At 41.9% G+C, this 19572-nt stretch overlaps 1 protein-coding gene across 1 annotated transcript in view; it reads left to right on the top strand.

Annotated features, from left to right (window-relative positions):
* Positions 582-19572, top strand: part of LOC102183200 (protein zyg-11 homolog A) — a 69386-nt gene continuing 50395 nt past the window's right edge. Inside the window, exons 1-4 of the mRNA XM_018046497.1 lie at positions 582-632; positions 2870-2934; positions 3866-4302; positions 4348-4508. Of these exons, the coding sequence (XP_017901986.1) occupies positions 582-632; positions 2870-2934; positions 3866-4302; positions 4348-4508 (714 nt within the window). The remainder of the gene's footprint in view (positions 633-2869; positions 2935-3865; positions 4303-4347; positions 4509-19572) is intronic.

Consider the following 19572-nt stretch of genomic DNA (forward strand, 5'->3'; position numbering starts at 1 on the left):
ACAGGAGGATATGGTAAGAATCCAAGTTGGTTCTGACAGGGGCTTGGACCACGGTAGCAGGTGAAAGAGATAAGACATAGTCCTTGTATATCTTTTGAAGACAGAGTCGATAGGATTTCCTAACAGATAGGATATTGGATATAAGAATAAGAGAGGAGTTAAAAATTATTTCCAAGGTTTTGTCACGAGCAACAGAAAGGAAGGAGTTGCCATATACTAAAACAGGAAAGACTGGCAGGAAAAGCAGATTAGGGTAAGGACAGCAGGAGTTTACTTTTGGACACATTAGGCTATTTTGATAACCAGGTGTATATGTTGAATAGACCACTGAATATATCACTCAAGTTCAAAAGCAAGGTACAGTCTAGACATCAAACATGGATATATCAGCATATAAATTTCTTTTAAAGTTATGAAACTAGACAAAATTACCACAAGGAAGAGAGATTGGATAGGGAAGATGTATACAAGTACAGAATCTTGGGGGTACACAAGGATTTAGAACTATGGGTGATGAGAAATCAAAAGGATGAGAAGAAGCAAAAAATGAGGTAGGAGGAGAAGAGAAGAAAGAGGAAGGCATGGGAGAGGAGGAGGAAGAGAAGATGCATCCTGGAAGCCAAATGGAGAAAGTATTTTAGGGAAGAAGAAATGTTCACCTGGGTCAAATGCTGCTGAATGAATAAGATGAGAGAAGAGTGACAACTGAATTCAGCAACCTGGACGTTGAGAAGAATGGTTAGTGGAGTGGCAGGGGAGAAAGAAAATGGTAAGAAAAAAATTGGAGACAGCATGTACAGACCACATTTTTGATAAGTTTTGCACAAAAGGGTGAAGAGATATGAGGGCAAGACCTGAATAGGTATTAAGTACTAGAAATTAGGTCAAAATAAGTATTTTTTTTTTTAATTACGGGAAAAGTATTAGCTGATGGCAATGATCCAAGAAAGGGGAAAAAATAATCCAGGAGAAAGAAAGGATGTTGCTGGATGATGTCTTTGAATAAGCAAGAGATGAGACTTATTGCAGAAGCCCAGAACTAGCCAAATTGCCAATATCCATTGGATCATAGAAAAAGCAAGAGAATTCCAGAAAAACATCTGCTTCTGCTTCATTGACTATATTGAAGCCTTTGACTATGTGGATCACAACAAACTGTGGAAAATTCTTAAAGAGATCAGAATACCAGACCACCTTACCTGTCTGCTGAGAAACTTCTATGCAGGCCAAGAAGCAACACTTAGAACCAGACATGGAACAATGGACTTGTTCCAAATTGGGAGAGGTGTACGTCAAGGCTATATATTGTCACCCTGCTTATTTAACTTATATGCAGAGTACATCATGCAAAATGCCAGGCTGGATGAAGCACAAACTGGAATCAAGATTATTGCCAGGAGAAATATTAATAACCTCAGATATGCAGATGACACCACCCTTATGGCAGAAAGCAAAGAGGAATTAAAGAGCCTCTTGATAAAGGTGAAAGAAGAAAGTGAAAAAGCTGGCTTAAAACTCAACATTCAAAAATCTAAGATCATGGCATAACTGGTTCCATCACTTCATGGCAAATAGATGGAGAAACAATGGAAACAGTGACAGACTTTATTTTCTTGGGCTCCAAAATCACTGTGAACTGTGACTGCAGCCATGAAATTAAAAGATGCTTGCTCCTTGGAAGAAAATCTGTGACCAACCTAGACAGCCAAGTAAAAAGAAAAGACATCACTTTGCCAGCAAAGGTCAATCTATTCAAAGTTATGGTTTTTCCAGTAGACATGTATGGATGTGAGAGTTGGATGATAAAGAAAGCCGAGCACCAAAGATTTGATGCTTTTGAACTGTCATGTTGGAGAAGACTTGTGAGAGGCCCTTGGACTGCAAGGAGACCAAACCAGTCAATCCTGAAGGAAATAAGCCCTGAGTATTCATTGGAAGGACTGATGCTGGAGCTGCAATACTTTGGCCACCTGATGTGAGGAGCCAGCTCCTTGGAAAAGACCCTGAGGCTGGGAAAAACTGAAGGCAGGAGGAGAAGGGGATGACAGAGGATGAGCTGGTTGGATGGCATCACCAACTCAATGGAAATGAGTTTGAGCAAACTCTGGGAGATGGTGAAGGACAGGGGAGCCTGGTATACTGCAGCCCATGGTGTTGCAGTGTCAAACATGACTGAGCAACTGCACAACAACAGAGTATAAAGAGTTTTGGGAATAGGATAGAAAGCTTATAGTAGTAGATGGGTAGATATGATGGTTGGAGCTTAGAATTTTTTTTTTAAATATTTATTTATTTGGCTGCTCCAGGTCTTAGTTGCTGCATGTGGGATCCAGTTCCCTGACCAGGGATCAAACCTTGGCCCCCTGCATTTCAAATGTGGAGTTTTAACCACTGGATCACTACAGAAGTCCCTAGACTGTTCTTTTTGATTCTTTTTTTTTTTAAGTGGAAGAGGAAACTGACAGTATGATTAGGGGAAGAGTGTTCAAGATTAAGGATGGAAGTTATAAAATAGTCTTAAAAAATACTCTACTATAAAATTAAATAAAAAAGTACACCTGAAACTAACACAACATTGTAAATCAACTATACTTCAATATGAGGCTTCCCAGGTGGCACAGTGGTAAAGAATCTGCCTGCCAATGCAGGAGACACTGGGTCAGGAAGACCCCCTGGAGAAGAGAATGGCAACCCACTCCAGCATTCTTGCCTGGAGAATTCCAGGGACTGAGGAGCCTGGCAGGCTACAATCCCTGGGGTCACAAAGAGTCGGACACGCCTGAGTGACTGAACAATAATCAAGGACTTGTTCTCTGTCAAGCATTTTCATGTGTTTTACATACACTTTTTTTTCTTTTTTAATCCGCAGTTTGCAGGATCCCACTTCCCCTTCCAGAGACTGAACCTGGGACAAGGCTGTGAGGGCGTGGAATCGTAACTATTAGACCACCAGGGAGCTCGCTAAACACACTATCTTATTTATAAGGCATTCTCACCCCATTTTACTGATGAGGAGCTTGAGCTTTAGAGAAATTAAGAATCTTGTCCAAGAGCAAGCATTCCAATGCAGTATTCAAATTCAAGGCTCCCTACTCTTAACATTATCCTTTTTCAAGACATTCCTTCTGTTAATTTTACTAGTCTACTAATTTATTGCTCTCTTTCAGGGTTTCTTGGAGCAGATTATAAGGATCTTCTTGATACTTTTTAGGTCATGAGAAACAAGAGAAGTGCTATTGCCAGTTCTAAGAGAAAAGTCTTTAAAAAATATATTTTTAAACGCAGTCAGCCCTCAGTATCCATGGGTTCTCTATCCCCGGATTCAACGTCTATGGAACAAGTTCAGAAAAAAAATTTTCATGAGGTTTCAAAAAGCAAAATCTGAATTTGCTAGTACCAGCAAATTATATGTAAATATACAGACTTTACATTGTATTAGTTATACTAGTATGAGCAAGCTACAAGTCATTTAAAGTACGGAGGAGGAAATATGTAAGTTACACCCAAATACGACTCCTTTTTATAAGGTACTTCAGTTTCACGGGATTTGGGTATGAAGTACGTAAGTTATACCCAAATACGACTCCTTTGTATAAGGTACTTTAGTTTCACGGGATTTGGGTATGGTGGACCCTGAAATCAATGCCCCTGGGGACACAGAGGGGCCACCATATTCTGTTTCCCAACTCCACAAAGCTGGTCCGTGGGTGTGCTTTTGACGGGCAAAGGGAACCTATGGCGTAGGTTTTGTGGGAGACGGTCATAGACGTGTGGGTAGGAGTTGAGTGAGTGGTTGGTCTCTACGGCGTGGAGGTGGAAGGAGAACGGTTGGGTCCTCACCGGATGGAGTGGTGGGTGGCCCCAGTGGGCGTGGTGAGGCCCGTCCTGGGGGCGGGGTCTACGGTGGGCGAGTGGCGTCGCCGCGCCCGGCGTTTCAAACCTCGCGGCTGGAACGCTTAGTGTCAGCTCGCCGAGCGGGTGTTGCTCAGCTGCTTCCTGGCGCGGGTCGAATCCACCTCTCGCGGGATCCAGGCCCAGCTCGACGGCAGCTCTCTCCTCGACGCCTCACCGTCGCCATGGTTCACTTCTTGCACCCGGGCCTTTCGCCCCGGACCATCGTGTCTCCGGACGCTCGGAAGGATATACTAGGCTGCCTCGTGGTGCAGGTGAGCTCGGAGGAGGGCAAGGGACGGGGTCAGGAAATGGAACGCGAACCTCGGCTGGACGTCAGCCCTGGGCGAGCACGGCAAGTCGTCGGGGACCGTGCGGAGACATTTTTGGCTCGTTTCACCTATGCGGAGGGTAACGTCTGAAGACGCTGAGCCCCTGTTAGGCTTCTGTCTTCAGATGCTGGGAAGAGCTTGTCGGAGAGGAGTTTTCCGCCCGGGGCGTCCCAGCCTCCGGGCCCAGCGCGCAGACCCTGCGCCGCGGAGGAGTGGCGGGGTGTGTCCCGCCTCCCGCTTGACCTTGGGCGGGTCTTCTCTGGTCCCCTTGATTCTCCTGTGCAAGTGAGTGCGTGCGTGCTAAGTCGCTTCAGTAGTTTCCGACTCTTTGCGACACTATGGACTGTAGCCCACCAGGTTTCTCTGTCCATGGTATTCTCCAGTAAGAATACTGGAGTAGATTGCCATCCTCTCCTGCAGGGGTATCTTCCCTACCCAGGGATTGAACGCGTCTCTCCTGTCTCCTGAATTGGCAGGCGTATTGACTAGCGCCACCTGGGAAGACTAAGTGTAAGCGCGGGCGACTGCTATTTTGCAAGGTGGTGGTAAGTTTAGACGTAAGCACTGGGCATGGTGGCTTTATGCTTGGCCCTTGGCATTTATTGTCATCCTGCGCCCAAATGCCTTAAACTTCGACTGTTCCCTAACTTATGTTGGGGACTTGTTGCTCCCCAGAGTATGCGACCTGTCGGTCCTGAGATTGTTAACAGAAAGAGCCCGCCTGGAAGAACTGGAACCCCAAAGAGTGAAATTCCTAAAATTCCATGTGTTCTTTTAGGCCCCGCCCCCCATTTCCCTCGGAATGCCTTTCAAACGAAGTTGAGCAACACGCAACCAAAAGAGAGTGTATTTGGAGCCTACTGTGTATCAGTTGTCGCATTTGTAAAATCTCTCGGATTTTTTGGTAGGCACTGATGGTCTCCATTTTACTAGTGTGTAGGAAAATTGAGAATCCTTGACTTGCTCAAGATCTTGAACCTGACATCATTTCTGCTGTGACTCCATATTCTACAAAACCCCAAGGGCCACCCTTCTTAGAAATCAGAATCTACTGAACGCTCAACCCACAGTTAGTGTGGAGGAAAGGAAATATTCTGATTGAGGTTGCATTTTACGCACTAACGCCTTGTTGGCCATTGTGTCCTGCAGAGGTCTAACCTGTAATCCTGTATACCCTTTTGGACTCACTTTTAAAAGCTTCTTAAACAGTGCATAAATTTATTTGTTATTGTTCAGTCCTATCTGGCTCTTTAGCGATCCCATGGATAGCAACACTGATCCGCATCCTGTCCTTCGCTCTCTCTTGGAGTTTGTGCAAATTCGCGTCTTGTCTATTGGGTCGATGAGTTCTATCTCATCATCTCATCCTCTGCCTCTCGCTTCTCCTTTTGCCTTCAATCTTTCCCAGCATTGGGCTTCCCTAATAGCTCAGTTGGTCAGGAATCCATCTGCAATGCAGGAGATTCCTTGGTAGGGGAAGATCCAGTGGAGAAGGGACAGGCTACCCGCTTCAGTATTCTTGGGCTTCCCTTGTGGCTCAAGAATCCGTCTGCAATGCTGGAGACCTGGGTTCTGTCCCTGGGTTGAGATCCCCTGGAGAAGGGCAAGGCTACCCTCTCCAGTGTTCTGGCCTGGAGAATTCCATGGACTGTACAGTCCATGAGGTCGAAAAGAGTCAGACAGGACTGAATGACTTTCACTTTCCCAGCATAAGGGTCTTTTCCAGTGAGTCAGCTTTTTGCCTCAGGTGGCCAAAATATTGGAGTTTTAGCATCAGTCCTTCCAATGAATATTTAGGGTTGATTTCCTTGAGGATTGACTGGTTTGAGCTTTCTGTCCAAGCAACTCTGAACAGTCTTCTCTAGCACCACAATTTGAAGGCATGAATTCTTTGGTGCTCAGCCTTCTTTATCGTCCAAGTCTCACATCTGTATATGACTACCGGAAAAACCATGGCTTTGGCTATTTGGACCTTTCTCTGCAAAGTGATGGCTCTGCTTTTTGATACTCTGTCTGGGTTTGTCATAGCTTTCCTTCCATGGCACAAGTGTCTTAATTTCATGACTGCAGTCACAGTCTGCATTGATTTTGGAGCCCAAGAAAATAAAGTTTGCCACTGCTTCCACTTTTTCTCTTTCTCTTTGTCATGAAGTGATGGGACCAGATGCCATCATCTTAGTTTTTTGAATGTATACTGTTGGGGTATGAGGTTGAAAGAGGAGAGTGAAAAAGCTGTCTTAAAATTCAGCATTTAAAAACTAAGATCATGGCGTCTGGTCCCATCACTTCATGGCAAACAGGAGGAGAAAAAGTGGAAGCAGTGACAAAGCCAGACTGAATGAAGCACAAGCTGGAATCAGGATTGCTGCTGCTGCTGCTGCTAAGTCGCTTCAGTTGTGTCCGACTCTGTGTGACCCCATAGACGGCAGCCCACCAGGCTCTCCCATCCCTGGGATTCTCCAGGCAAGAACACTGGAGTGGGTTGCCATTTCCTTCTCCAATGCATGAAGGTGAAAAGAGAAAGTGAAGTCGCTCAGTCGTGTTTGACTCTTAGCGACCCCATGGACTGTAGCCTACCAGGCTCCTCGGTCCATGGGATTTTCCAGGCAAGAGTACTGGAGTGGGGTGCCATTGCCTTCTCCAGGAATCAGGATTACCAGGAGGAATATCAGTAACCTCAGATACACAGAAGATACCACCCTTATGGCCAAAGTGAAGAGGAAGTAAAGAGCCTCTTTTTTGTTTTTTCTTTTTTTTTAAAGAGCCACTTGATGAAAGTGAAAGAGGAGAGTGAAAAAGCTGGCTTAAAACGCAACATTCAAAAATGATGATCATGGCCTCTGGTCCCATCACTTCATGGCAAATAGATGGGGAAAAAATGGAAACAGTGACAGACTTTATTTTCTTGGGCTCCAAAATCACTATAGATGGTGACTGCAGATTAAAAGATGCTTGCTCCTTTGAAGAAAAGCTATGACAAACCTAGACAGTATGTTAAAAAGCAGAGACTACTTTTCCAGCAAAGGTCGGTCTAGTCAAAGCTATGGTTTTCCCAGTAGTCATGTATAGATGTGAGAGTTGGATGATAAAGAAAGTTGAGCACCAAAGAACTGATGCTTTTGAACTGTGGTGTTGGAGAAGACTCTTGAGAGTCCCTTGGACTGCAAGATCCAACCAGTCAATCCTAAAGGAAGTCAGTCCTGAATTGGAAGGACTGATGCTGAAGCAGAAGCTCCAATACTTTGGCTGCCTGATGCGAAGAACTGACTCATTTGAAAAGACTGTGATGCTGGGAAAGACTGAAGGCAGGAGGAGGAGACGACAGAGAATGAGATGGCTGGATCACTGCAGATGGTGACTGCAGCCATGAAATTAAAAGACTCTTAGTCCTTGGAAGAAAAGTTATGAGCAACCTAGATAGCATATTCAAAAGCAGACACATTACTTTGCCGACTAAGGTCCGTCTAGTCAAGGCTATGGTTTTTCCTGTGGTCATGTATGGATGTGAGATTTGGACTGTGAAGAAGGCTGAGCGCCGAAGAATTGATGCTTTTGAACTGTGGTGTTGGAGAAGACTCTTGAGAGTCCCTTGGACTGCAAGGAGATCCAACCAGTCCATTCTGAAGGAGATCAACCCTGGGATTTCTTTGGAAGGAATGATGCTGAAGCTGAAACTCCAGTACTTTGGCCACCTCATGCGAAGAGTTGACTCATTGGAAAAGACTCTGATGCTGGGAGGGATTGGGGGCAGGAGGAGAAGGGGACGACAGAGGATGAGATGGCTGGATGGCATCACTGACTCGATGGACGTGAATCTGAGTGAACTCCGGGAGTTGGTGATGGACAGGGAGGCCTGGCGTGCTGCGATTCATGGGGTCGCAAAGAGTCGAACACAACTGAGTGACTGAACTGAACTCTATGGACATGAGTTTGAGCAAGCTCCGGGAGTTGGTGATGGATAGGGAAGCCTGGTGTGCTGCAGTGCATGGGGTCCCAAAGAGGCTGAGCAACTGAACTGAACTGAATTTTCACCCTTATCAAGAGGCTCTTTAGTTCCTCTTCACTTTCTGCCATTAGAGTGATATTGTCTGCATATCTGAGGTGGTTGCTGTTAGTCCAGCAATCTTGATTCCAGCTTTTGATTCATCCTGCCTGACATTTGTTTGTAGCTAATGGAAAAGCTGAGTTGTTAATGTATGTCCTAGCACAGCATGTCAGGTACATTTTTTGCTGCCACTGACGTAATTGAAAAGCAAGGTTTCTTTAGAAAAGTGATCAGACTAATTTATTTCTATGTGGTTCCATGCTGTACTGTGTACATGTGTCATTTGGTTAAGATTTTATTTTTAGTTAATTAAAAAAATTGTACAATTCATGAATACTTTTCCTTTAGATTTCTCTGTGTTGTTTTAAATTTTATTTAGAAATGTTTTGTAGTTTTTAGTATAAATGTCGGATACATATTTTGTTAAATTTATCCCTGTTTTTGTTAGTACTGTAAATATTTTTAAAAAGTTTGTAGTTTGGGGGGTGTATGGATCTTGTATCTTATGACTTTGCTCAAGCTACTTTAAAAAAACATAGAAAAAAATTAATCAAAAGTTGATTCTTTGGAAAGATCAATAAAATTGATAGATCTTTACAGGATAACGAAAGGAAGACTGAAATAACCAATATCAGAATGAAGGAGCTATTGTCACTACTGATGTAAAGCCACATATATTCTCTGGTTATTTTTTTAATGTTTTCTTAAGATTTTCTTTATAATCTGTTATCTGCAAATAAAGACAGCTTTGCTTATTCCCTTTCAATCTGTGCTTTATATTTCCTTTTCTAAAAAATGCAGTATCTAGGACCTTTTGTAGAATGCAGGAGAGAAGTGGTGAGAAGAGACATCTTTATATCATTCTAGCTCTTGGTTTTCCCATAGATGCCTTTTATCAAATTAAGGAAGTTTTCTTCTATTCTTAGTTTGCTGATTTTTTTTTTTTGTTTTTGCTTTTTTCAATCATGGAAATCATGAATGTGTTTTGAAATGTGTTGAAATACTTTTTCAGTATATGTTAAGGACATATGTTTTTGTTCTTTATTGTGTTGATGTGGTAGGTTTTATTGATTGTGAATTTAACTTTACATTGTTGGACCTTAGTTCCTGGACCAGGAATTGAACTCTTGCCTTTGACAGTGAACGCTCAGAGTCCTAACCACTGGACTGCCAAAGAATTCCCTCCATTGAGTTTTTTTTTTTCCAATTGATTCTTTCAAAAGTTTCATTCTGTCTTTTCTGTTGACTTACTAGTTCTGTTCCTCTTCTCTGAATGGTCACATGAAGATAACAGTTTTTAAAATGTGAACTCAAGACCTCTGGGCTCTCTAAGACCCCATTCTGTTTCGTTAAGCCTCACATTAATGAAATTTGCAAAGATGTAAAACAGTGCTGCCATTGTCCCTAAACTTTAAAAATTTTGAAAATATAGCTCTTAAAAAAAAATGTTCTTTGTTGGGAATTTCCTGGTAATCTAATGGTTAGGACTTGGTTCTTTCACTGCTGTGGGTGCAGGTTCAGTCTTTGGTCTGGGAACTAAGATCCCACAAGCCATGTGGTGTGACCGGAAAAAGAAAATGTCCTTTGTGCAAACATGTGATTGGTTTAATTTTTATAATTTCTGAATGAAATATTTTAAAGATTTCTTAATTTTAACATAATACAGTGAATGTTGATAGATGTAATCCAGTTTTTTAAGAGTACTGTTGGTCCTAAGACTAAAAAGTTTGAGAGTCAGAGCTCTAGGTTTTAAAATGTACATGTTTGACTTACTGCACTACTTCTAAATGTATCACTTCAGCTTACAACAGTGTTCTTTCATCTTCTCCCCTCTTTCCTCTCCTTTGTACTATTGAAATAATACATTTTACTTTTCTAAGTTACACAGTATATTGTTTTTACTTTTTTTTTGATCAGTTGTTGAAGAAATTAGGAAATAAGAAAAATAGTTTTATATTTATCCCCATGCTCCTGTTTCCAGTACTCTTCCGTTTTCTCTAGATCCCAAATATCCATCCTGTATAATGTTTCATTTTACCTTTCTTATAGTGTAGATCTGCTGATGATAGGTTCTTTCTACTTTGTCTGAAAATATCTTTATTTTACCTTTATTTTTGAAAGATACTTCAATGCACTTCGCTTTTCTTCCTACTGCACTTAAATTTTTTAGAAAATTTTATTTATTTAGTTGGATCTTTGTTGCTGCACGGGCTTTTCTTTAGTTGTGGTGAGCAGTGGTATTCTCTAGTTGCAGTGCAGGGCCTTTTGTTGCTGAGCACAGGCTCTAGGCTGTGCGGGCTGCAGAAGTTTCGGCATGTAGGCTCAGTAGCTGTGGCACAGGGTCAGTAGTTGCGGCACATAGGCTTAGTTGCTCTGAGGCATGTGGGATCTTCATGAATCAGGGCTAGAATCCATGTCTCTTGCTGTGGCAGCTGGAGTCGTTACCACGCAGTCACCAGGAAAGCCCTCTGCTGCTGCTGCTGCTCAGTCGCTTCAGTCGTGTCCGACTCTGTGTGACCCCAGAGGCAGCAGCCCACCAGGCTCCCCGTCCCTGGGATTCTCCAGGCAAGAACACTGGAGTGGGTTGCCACCTCTGCAGCACTTTAAAAATTTTACTTCATTGTCTTTTGGCTAGCATTGCTTCTGATGAAAATTCAGTGGTCGTATTTTTTCGTTTTAAACTGCCCACAGTACCTCTAGCTCCCCCTGCCCCACCCCTAGCTTAGGTTTTTCTTTTTATTATAGGCTTTTAGCTATTTGTCATGTTGTAGTGTCTTTTGTTTATTTCACTTTGGGTCCATTTTTGCCCCTGGGATGAGTTGGTTGATAGTTTGTATCTAATTTCAATATTTTTTGACTTTTTAAAAAAGAAAGTTATTAAGTTTATTGTTTTTTTGTACTTGGTGAATTAGCTATATAATTCAATTAATATTAAGCTATAAAACAGTTTCATAGATTCCAAGTATAGGACATTGTCCTTGTTGACCTTTTCTATTTTTAAGTTTATTTATTTTCTTGCTGCATGTGGGCTTTCGCTAGTCTCTGTTGAGATTCCATATTTATTCCCTCATCATATTCATATTCTCCTGTATATCCATGAATTATAATACCTATTTTAAAGTTCTTGTTTGCTAATTATGTTATTTCTGGATCTATTTCTTGTTCTTTTTTTGGCTGCATCATGCAGCTTGTAGGATCTTAGTTCCCCATCCAGGGATTAAACCCTAACCCTCTGTAGTGAAATTGTGGAGCCCTAACCACCAGACCTCCAGGGAGTTCCCTGGATATATTCTGGTGATTGATTTTATTTTCTTTCCTGCTTCTTACCATTTCTTATATTTTATTGTAAGCTAAACATTATGGATCCTAGTGTGTTTAGATTTTTGTTGTCTTTTTGAGTCAGGCCTATATTTGAGGTTTTTAAAACAGATTTTTTTTTTTTTTTTGGTCTGTGCTCTGCCCTTCATGGGATCTTAGTTTCCGACCAGGGATGGAACTGAGGCCCTTGGCAGTGAAAGCGCAGTGTCCTTACCACTGGACCAGCAGGGATTTCCTTGAGGTTTTTTTGGCTGAGCTGGGTGAAGATCTTTAGTTGCAGCATTGTAACTCTTAGTTGCAGCATGTGGGATCTAGTGCCCTGACGAGGGATCAGACCTTGGTTCCCTGCATTGGAGTCCTAGTTTGAAGTCTCAGTCACTGGACTACCAAGAAAGTCTCTCTGAGGTTTTAAAAGTGCTATTGAAGGGACTTCTCTGGAGGTCCAGTGGTTAAAGAATGCAGGAGCACAGGTTTGATCCCTGGTCTGGGAATAAAGATCCTGCATGCGCAAGCCACATGGTATGGCCAAAATTAATAACAAAACAAAAACAAAAAATGCTGTTGTAAACTTTTAAAGTTTAATTGTCTAATTGTTGGTTGTATATAAAATACAGCTTTTTGTTTGATTTTTTACCTTATACCCATTAAAACATGTTAATTAGGAGAGTTATGTAGTAGTGTTTTATATTTTAGAAATGATGAATCTAAACCCTCGGTTGAGATGGATTAGAAAAGGATTAAGAGTGGAAGTAGAGTAATTTGGAGTTTTTTAGTATTCCTGGAAAGATATGGTAGTGACTTGAGTTAGGAATTGGTAGTGGAGTTAGAAAGAAGGGGATGAACTAGAAATTTATTTGGGAAGTTTGATAGTCATACAGCAGGAAATAGATGACACAATCAGAATAAGGCTAATTTAATGAGAGTTTTGGAGAAGGAAATGGCAACCCACTCCAGTGTTCTTGCCTAGAGAATCCCAGGGACTGCGGATCCTGGTGGGCTGCCATCTGTGGGGTCACACAGGGTCAGACTGAAGCGACTTGGCAGCAGCAATGAGAGTTTAATTAAGGGGTTACTTCCAAAGATAAGGGAGAGGTGTGGAAAACCACAGTAGGTTCAGACGGTAAAGCGTCTGTCTACGGTGCGGGAGACCCGGGTTTGATCCCTGGGTTGGGAAGATCCCCTGGAGAAGGAAATGGCAATCCATTCCAGGACTATTGCCTGGAAAATCCCATGGACAGAGGAGCCTGGTAGGCTACAGTCCATGGGGTCGCAAAGAGTCGGACACGACTGAGCGACTTCACTTTCACTTTAATGTCTGGTGACAGTAGCTCTTGCCACCCCTAGGCGCAGAGGACCTCTCAGAAGGAATGTCTTAGTCATCTAGGCTGCTGTGACTAAAATTCTGTAGACTGGGTGACTCATAAAAAACATAAATTTATTTCTCACAGTTCTGGAAACTAGGAAGTTCAAGATCAAGGTGCTGGAAGATTTGGTGTCTGCTGAGAGTCCGCTTCCTGGTTCTTATACATCTTTTTGCTGTGTTCTCACATGGCAGAAGGGACAAGGGAATTCTCTGAGGTCACTCTTGTATGGTCACTAATTCCATTCAGTAAAGGCTTTACCCTCATGACCTAATGACCCAAGGTTCCTCCCTCCAAACATCAAATTAGAGGTTAGATTGCAGACTAATTCCAAAGAATTTTGGAAGAATGCAGACATTTAGTCAGTAGCAAGAACAGAGGACTAATCTTAGAGGAGTGATTAGTGTGGCATAGCCAGCCTAAGATGCTTTAAATGAGAAAGAACAGGGGAAATCATCTGTGTGGAGTTGTAACCCCCAAAACATATATCCAAGTCTTAACCCTTAGAACCTGTGAATTTGACCTTTGGAGTCAGGATGTTTACAAATGCAATTAAGTTGAGGATATTCCCCTCTTGCTTCTCTGTAGACCACCAGGTGGCTTGTGAGACTGGGGATTGAATTGGGGCCCTTGGCAGGAAAGCACAGAGTCCTAACTACTGGGCCACCAGGGAATTCCCAGGTTGAGTACCTTGGTGAGAACATCTGATCCATCCTAAAGTTTTAGGCCAGACCCTAAATCTAGTGTCTGGATTTATAGTGTTTATAAGATAAAGGGATAGAGATTTGAGACCTAGAGATACAGGGAAGAAGGCCATGTGAAGATTAGAGTTGTGCTGCCACAAGCTGAGGGAAACCACAGCCCCCAGAAGCTGATGACGTAAGAATTCTTCCTTAGAGCCTTCAGAGGGACAATGGTCCTGCTCATACCTAGATTTCTGGACTTCTGTCTTCCAGAACTATGAGAGAATAGATATCTGTTGTTTTTAGCCATCAATTTTGTGGTAATTTCTTATAGGAAATTACATAGGCAACTAATACATGTTGCAATTTTTTGAGAGTTTCATGTTAGAACCAAACTAACAGCCAGAGGGTAAGGGAACCTATTCGTGAGAACCTATTGATAGGATCTATACAAGTCACCTCAGCAGCAGAGGTGGAGAAGATTGAGTGGGTCTGAGTGGGAGGCAGTTAGCAAACACAAGTTGTCTGGCACAGGATAACCAGTAGGATTTGCTAATGTATTGGATTTGTGTTTTTTGTGGGATGTTGATTAAAGATAAGGAAATGTCAGTAAAGATTAAACAGCTGAACAGATGTTATGCCATTTACTGAGTAGGGAAAGACTGGATAAATGTAGTTCCTTACATGGTAAGTTTGAAGTATTTGTGTGACATGGTTAAGTAGATATGTCAGGGAGGCAACTGGTTATCTAACACTGGCTTAAAGAGAGATCTGACCTGAAGATAATAATGTAGAATTTGTTGGATTTATAGATAATAGTCAAAATCATGTTATCAGTAACCAGACATTATAGAGGCAGAGTTATTAGTCATTAGTGGTCTTGATGGGAAGTCAGTCTCTAAAACATACTACTGATTTATAAAACAAAGACAAGTAACAAAATACTGTGGTATAATTCTATGTATATAAAGTTAAAAAACATGTAGAACTAAATAATATTCAGGATAATGGTTACTTCTGGGTGAAGGGATAAGTAGCATCAGGAAAGGGTATATAGGGACTTGAGAAATTTGATATATTCTGTTTAAGCTGTGTCATGAATACAAAAATATTTTTAAAATATATTGTTTTATATATAAATATTTTAGATATGTTCTAAACTTCATTTATGTGGGTTTAATCTTTACTGTATTTTAAATATGAGACTGCCATGTCCAATAATTTGGCAAATAATGTCATAAAGCCTTAAAAGGAAATATTCTGGATAAAATGCAGCAAATTCAATTACAGAGTAAAGGAAATCCAAAGCATCCCCACCCAATTCATAGAAGCTGGAAATCACCACTGTAAGCAGGCCCTAAAATAACCAAAGATTAGAGACTAGACCTTTGCGAAAGCCAGGTGGGAAGTTTGAATGGAGACTGTGAATTGTAATATATATATAAACATGAACTAACAAAAGCTGATTATACTTCAGGGAAGTGGGAGATCTAAAAGTCTGCTTATGGAAAAGAGAAACAGGGAACCTTTGTCAGTTTTGGCTTGGATTTTTGAATGAGAAAAATATCTCCTAAAAATGTGCAATCACAGGTCTATCCTCATTCAGCCTCAGGGTTTTAATTGACATTTCTTGCTTGGTTCAGGAAATGTGTAGCTGAGAAATTATCAAAATGGTCACTGATGATGCCCCTGGGTAAGTAGCATTTAGCTACCCTATGTGGCCTGACTTCTACCCAGGTTTCACAGGAGTCTAGTAAAATCTCACCAAAGGTTAACTCAGAGACTTGAAGATTAGCTCAGGGACTTCCCTTGCGGTTCAGTGGCTAAGACTCTGTACTCCCAATCCTAGGGGTATGGATTTGATCCCTGGTTGGGGATAGTACTAATATCCTGCACATTGTGCCATGAGGCCACAATGTGCAGGAGGCCTTAAAAAAAGAAAAGATTAGCTCCCAGTCTTAAATTATGAAACATGAACCTCTCTGATTAAGAACCAACAGAATCAGGGGCTGTCCTGGTGGTGTAGTGATTGGCAGTCTGCCTGCCAATGCAGGAGAGAACAGGTTTCATCTCTGGTTTGGGAAGATCCCACATACCGTGGAGCATCTAAGCCTATGTACCACAATACTGAGCCCTGTGCTCCAGAGCCCAGGGGCTGCAACTGCTGAAGCCTGTCTTCTAGAACCTGTGCGCCACACCAAGAGAAGCCACCACAATGAGAAGCCTATACAGTACAATGAAGACCAGCAGGGTAAAAAAACAAGTAAATCTTTTTTAAAAAGAATCAACAGAATTAGATTCCCAGAGACTTCAGAAAATGGTATTATTGAAACACTGTAAAGCTAGTGTGTTTAAAATTTATTAAATAAATATTGCATAGGAACGTGGAATGTTAGGTCCATGAATCAAGGCAAATTGGACCTGGTCAAGCAGCAGATGACAAGAGTGAACAACGACATTCTAGGGATCAGTGAACTAAGATGGACTGGAATGGGTGAATTTAACTCAGATGACCATTATATCTGCTACTGTAGGCAGGAATCCCTTAGAAGAAATGGAGTAGCCATCATAATCAACAAAAGATTCCGAAATGCGGTACTTCGATGCAATCTCAAAAATGACAGAATGATCTCTGTTCGTTTCCAAGGCAAACCATTAAGTATCACGGTAATCCAAGTATATGTCTCAACCAGTAACGCTGAAGAAGCTAAAGTTGAACGGTTCTATGAAGACCTATAAGACTTTCTAGAACTAACACCCAAGAAAGATGTCCTTTTCATTATAGGGGACTGGAATGCAAAAGTAGGAAGTCAAGAAACACCTGGAGTAACAGGCAAATTTTGCCTTGGAGTACAGAATGAATCAGGGCAAAGACTAATAGAGTTCTGCTGAGAGAACGTACTGGTCATAGCAAACACCCTCTTCCAACAACACAAGAGAAGACTCTACACATGGACATCACCAGATGGTCGACACTGAAATCAGATTGATTATGTTCTTTGCAGCCAAAGATGAAGAAGCTCTATACAGTCAGCAAAAACAAGACTGGGAGCTTACTGTGGCTCGGATCATGAACTCCTTATTGCCACATTCAGACTGAAATTGAAGAAAGTGGAGAAAACCACTAGACCATTCAGGTATGACCTAAATCAAATCCCTTATGATTATACAATGGAAGTGAGAAATAGATTTAAGGGGCTAGATCTGATAGAATGCCTGATGAACTATGGATGGAGGTTCGTGACATTGAATAGGAGACAGCAATCAAGAAATCAAGTTTTCATTTCCCCAAGAAAAAGAAATGCAAAAAAGCAAAATGGCTGTCTGAGGAGGCCTTACAAATAGCTATGAAAAGAAGGGAAGCGAAAAGCAAAGGAGAAAAGGAAAGATATAAGCATCTGAATGCAGAGTTCCAAAGAATAGCAAGAAGAGATAAGAAAGCCTTCCTCAGTATCAATGCAAAGAAATAGAGGAAAACAATAGAATAGGAAAGACTAGAGATCTCTTCAAGAAAATTAGAGATACCAAGGGAACATTTCATGCAAAGATGGGCTTGATAAAGGACAGAAATGGTATGGACCTAACAGAAGCAGAAGATATTAAGAAAAGGTGGCAAGAATACACAGAAGAACTGTACAAAAAAGATCTTCACGACCCAGATAATCACAATGGTGTGATTACTCACCTAGAGCCAGACATCCTGGAATGTGAAATCAAGTGGGCCTTAGAAAGCATCACTACGAACAAAGCTAGTGGAGGTGATGGAATTCCAGTTGAGCTGTTTCAAATCCTGAAAGATGATGCTGTGAAAGTGCTGCACTCAATATGCCAGCACATTTGGAAAATTCAGCAGTGGCCACAGGACTGCAAAAGGTCAGTTTTCATTCCAATCCCAAAGAAAGGAAATGCCAAAGAATGCTCAAGCTACCGCACAATTGCACTCATCTCACACACTAGTAAAGTAATGCTTAAAATTCTCCAAGCCAGGCTTCAGCAGTACGTGAACCGTGAACTTCCAGACGTTCAAGCTGGTTTTAGAAAAGGCAGAGGAACCAGGGATGAAATTGCCAACATCTGCTGGATCATCGAGAAAGCAAGAGAGTACCAGAAAAACATGTATTTCTGCTTTATTGACTATGCCAAAGCCTTTGACTATGTGGATCACAATAAACTGTGGAAAATTCTTAAAGAGATGGGCGTATCAGACCACGTGACCTGCTTCTTGAGAAACCTCTATGCAGGTCAGGAAGCAACAGTTAGAACTGGACATGGAACAACAGACTAGTTCTAGATAGGAAAAGGAGTATGTCAATGCTGGATCTTGTCACCCTGCATAATTAGCTTATATACAGAGTACATCATGAGAAAACTGGGCTAGAAGAAGCACAAGCTGGAATGAAGATTTCTGGGAGAAATATCAATAACCTCAGATATGGAGATGATACTACCCTTATGGCAGAAAGTGAAGAAAAACTAAGGAGCCTCTTGATGAAAGTGAAAGAGGAGAGTGAAAAAGTTGGCTTAAAGCTCAACATTAAAAAAACTAAGATCATGGCATCCGGTCCCATCACTTCATGGCAAATAGATGGGAAAACAGTGGAAACAGTGTCAGACTTTATTTTTGGGAGCTCCAAAATCACTGCAGATGGTGACTGCAGCCATGAAATTAAAAGACTGCTTGGAAGGAAAGTTATGACCCACCTAGACAGCATATTAAAAAGCAGCTGCTAAGTTGCTTCAGTCGTGTCTGACTCTGTGTGACCCCATAGACGACAGCCCACCAGGCTCTGCCGTCCCTGGGATTCTCCAGGCAAGAACACTGGAGTGGGTTGCCATTTCCTTCTCCAGTGCATGGAAATGAAAATGAAATTAAAAAGCAGAGACAGTACTTTTCCAACAAAGATCTCTCTAGTCAAGGCTATGGTTTTTCCAGTGTTCATGTATGGATGTGAGAGTTGGACTATAAAGAAAGCGAGCGCCGAAGAATTGATGCTTTTGAACTGTGGTGTTGGAGAAGACTCTTGAGAGTCCCTTGGACTGCAAGGAGATCCAACCAGTCCATCCTGAGGGAGATCAGTTCTAGGTGTTCATCGGAAGGACTGATGTTGAAGCTGAAACTCCAAAACTTTGGCCACCTGATGTGAAGAGCTGACTCATTTGAAAAGACTCTGATGCTGGGAAAGATTGAAGGCAGGAAGAGAAGGGGACGACAGAGGATGGGATGGTTGGATGGCATCACCGACTCGATGGACATGGGTTTGGGTGGACTCTGGAAGTTGGTGATGGACAGGGAGGCCTGGCGTGCTGCAGTTCATGGGGTCGCAAAAAGTCGGACACGACTGAGCGACTGAACTGAACTGAAATAAATGAAACAAGAGCAATGTACAATTAGACTATGAAGAACTAAATGCGACAGAATAAAGAAATAGCGACCTGGAAGGTAGATCTGTAGAAATTACCCACGGGAAGCATAATTTCCACTTTCACATGGGCATATGAACCAATTCTGGGTTTTGAGACCCAAGTAAAAGTCTGTTAAGACTGTTTTCAGGGAATTTTTTTGCTTCCCTGAAATTGATGCTTCTTTCTTACATGAACTCTGACATGGTAGGGTTTGATGCAGTTGAAACTCTCATATGTTCTTTTGGGAATGCAAAATAATAGAGCCACATTGCAAGAACAGGTGAGTACTTTCTTATGTAAAGTTAAATACACACTTAACACGTAGGAAATGTGGAATTCCAGGGACACAGAAATCCCATTTTTAGGTGACTACCCATGAAAAATGAAAACTGTGTTCCCACAAAAGTTTATGTGGGAAGCCCCACCAGGCACTTCCTTTGTGATCTACTGATTGGGAATTCAACAGCCAGTGCAAGGGACACAGGTTTGATTCCTGGTCTGGAAAGACCGTACATGCCACAGAAGAACTAAGCCCAGCT

Source organism: Capra hircus, chromosome 3 (genome assembly GCF_001704415.2).
Source record: "Capra hircus breed San Clemente chromosome 3, ASM170441v1, whole genome shotgun sequence".
Lineage (NCBI taxonomy): Eukaryota > Metazoa > Chordata > Mammalia > Artiodactyla > Bovidae > Capra > Capra hircus.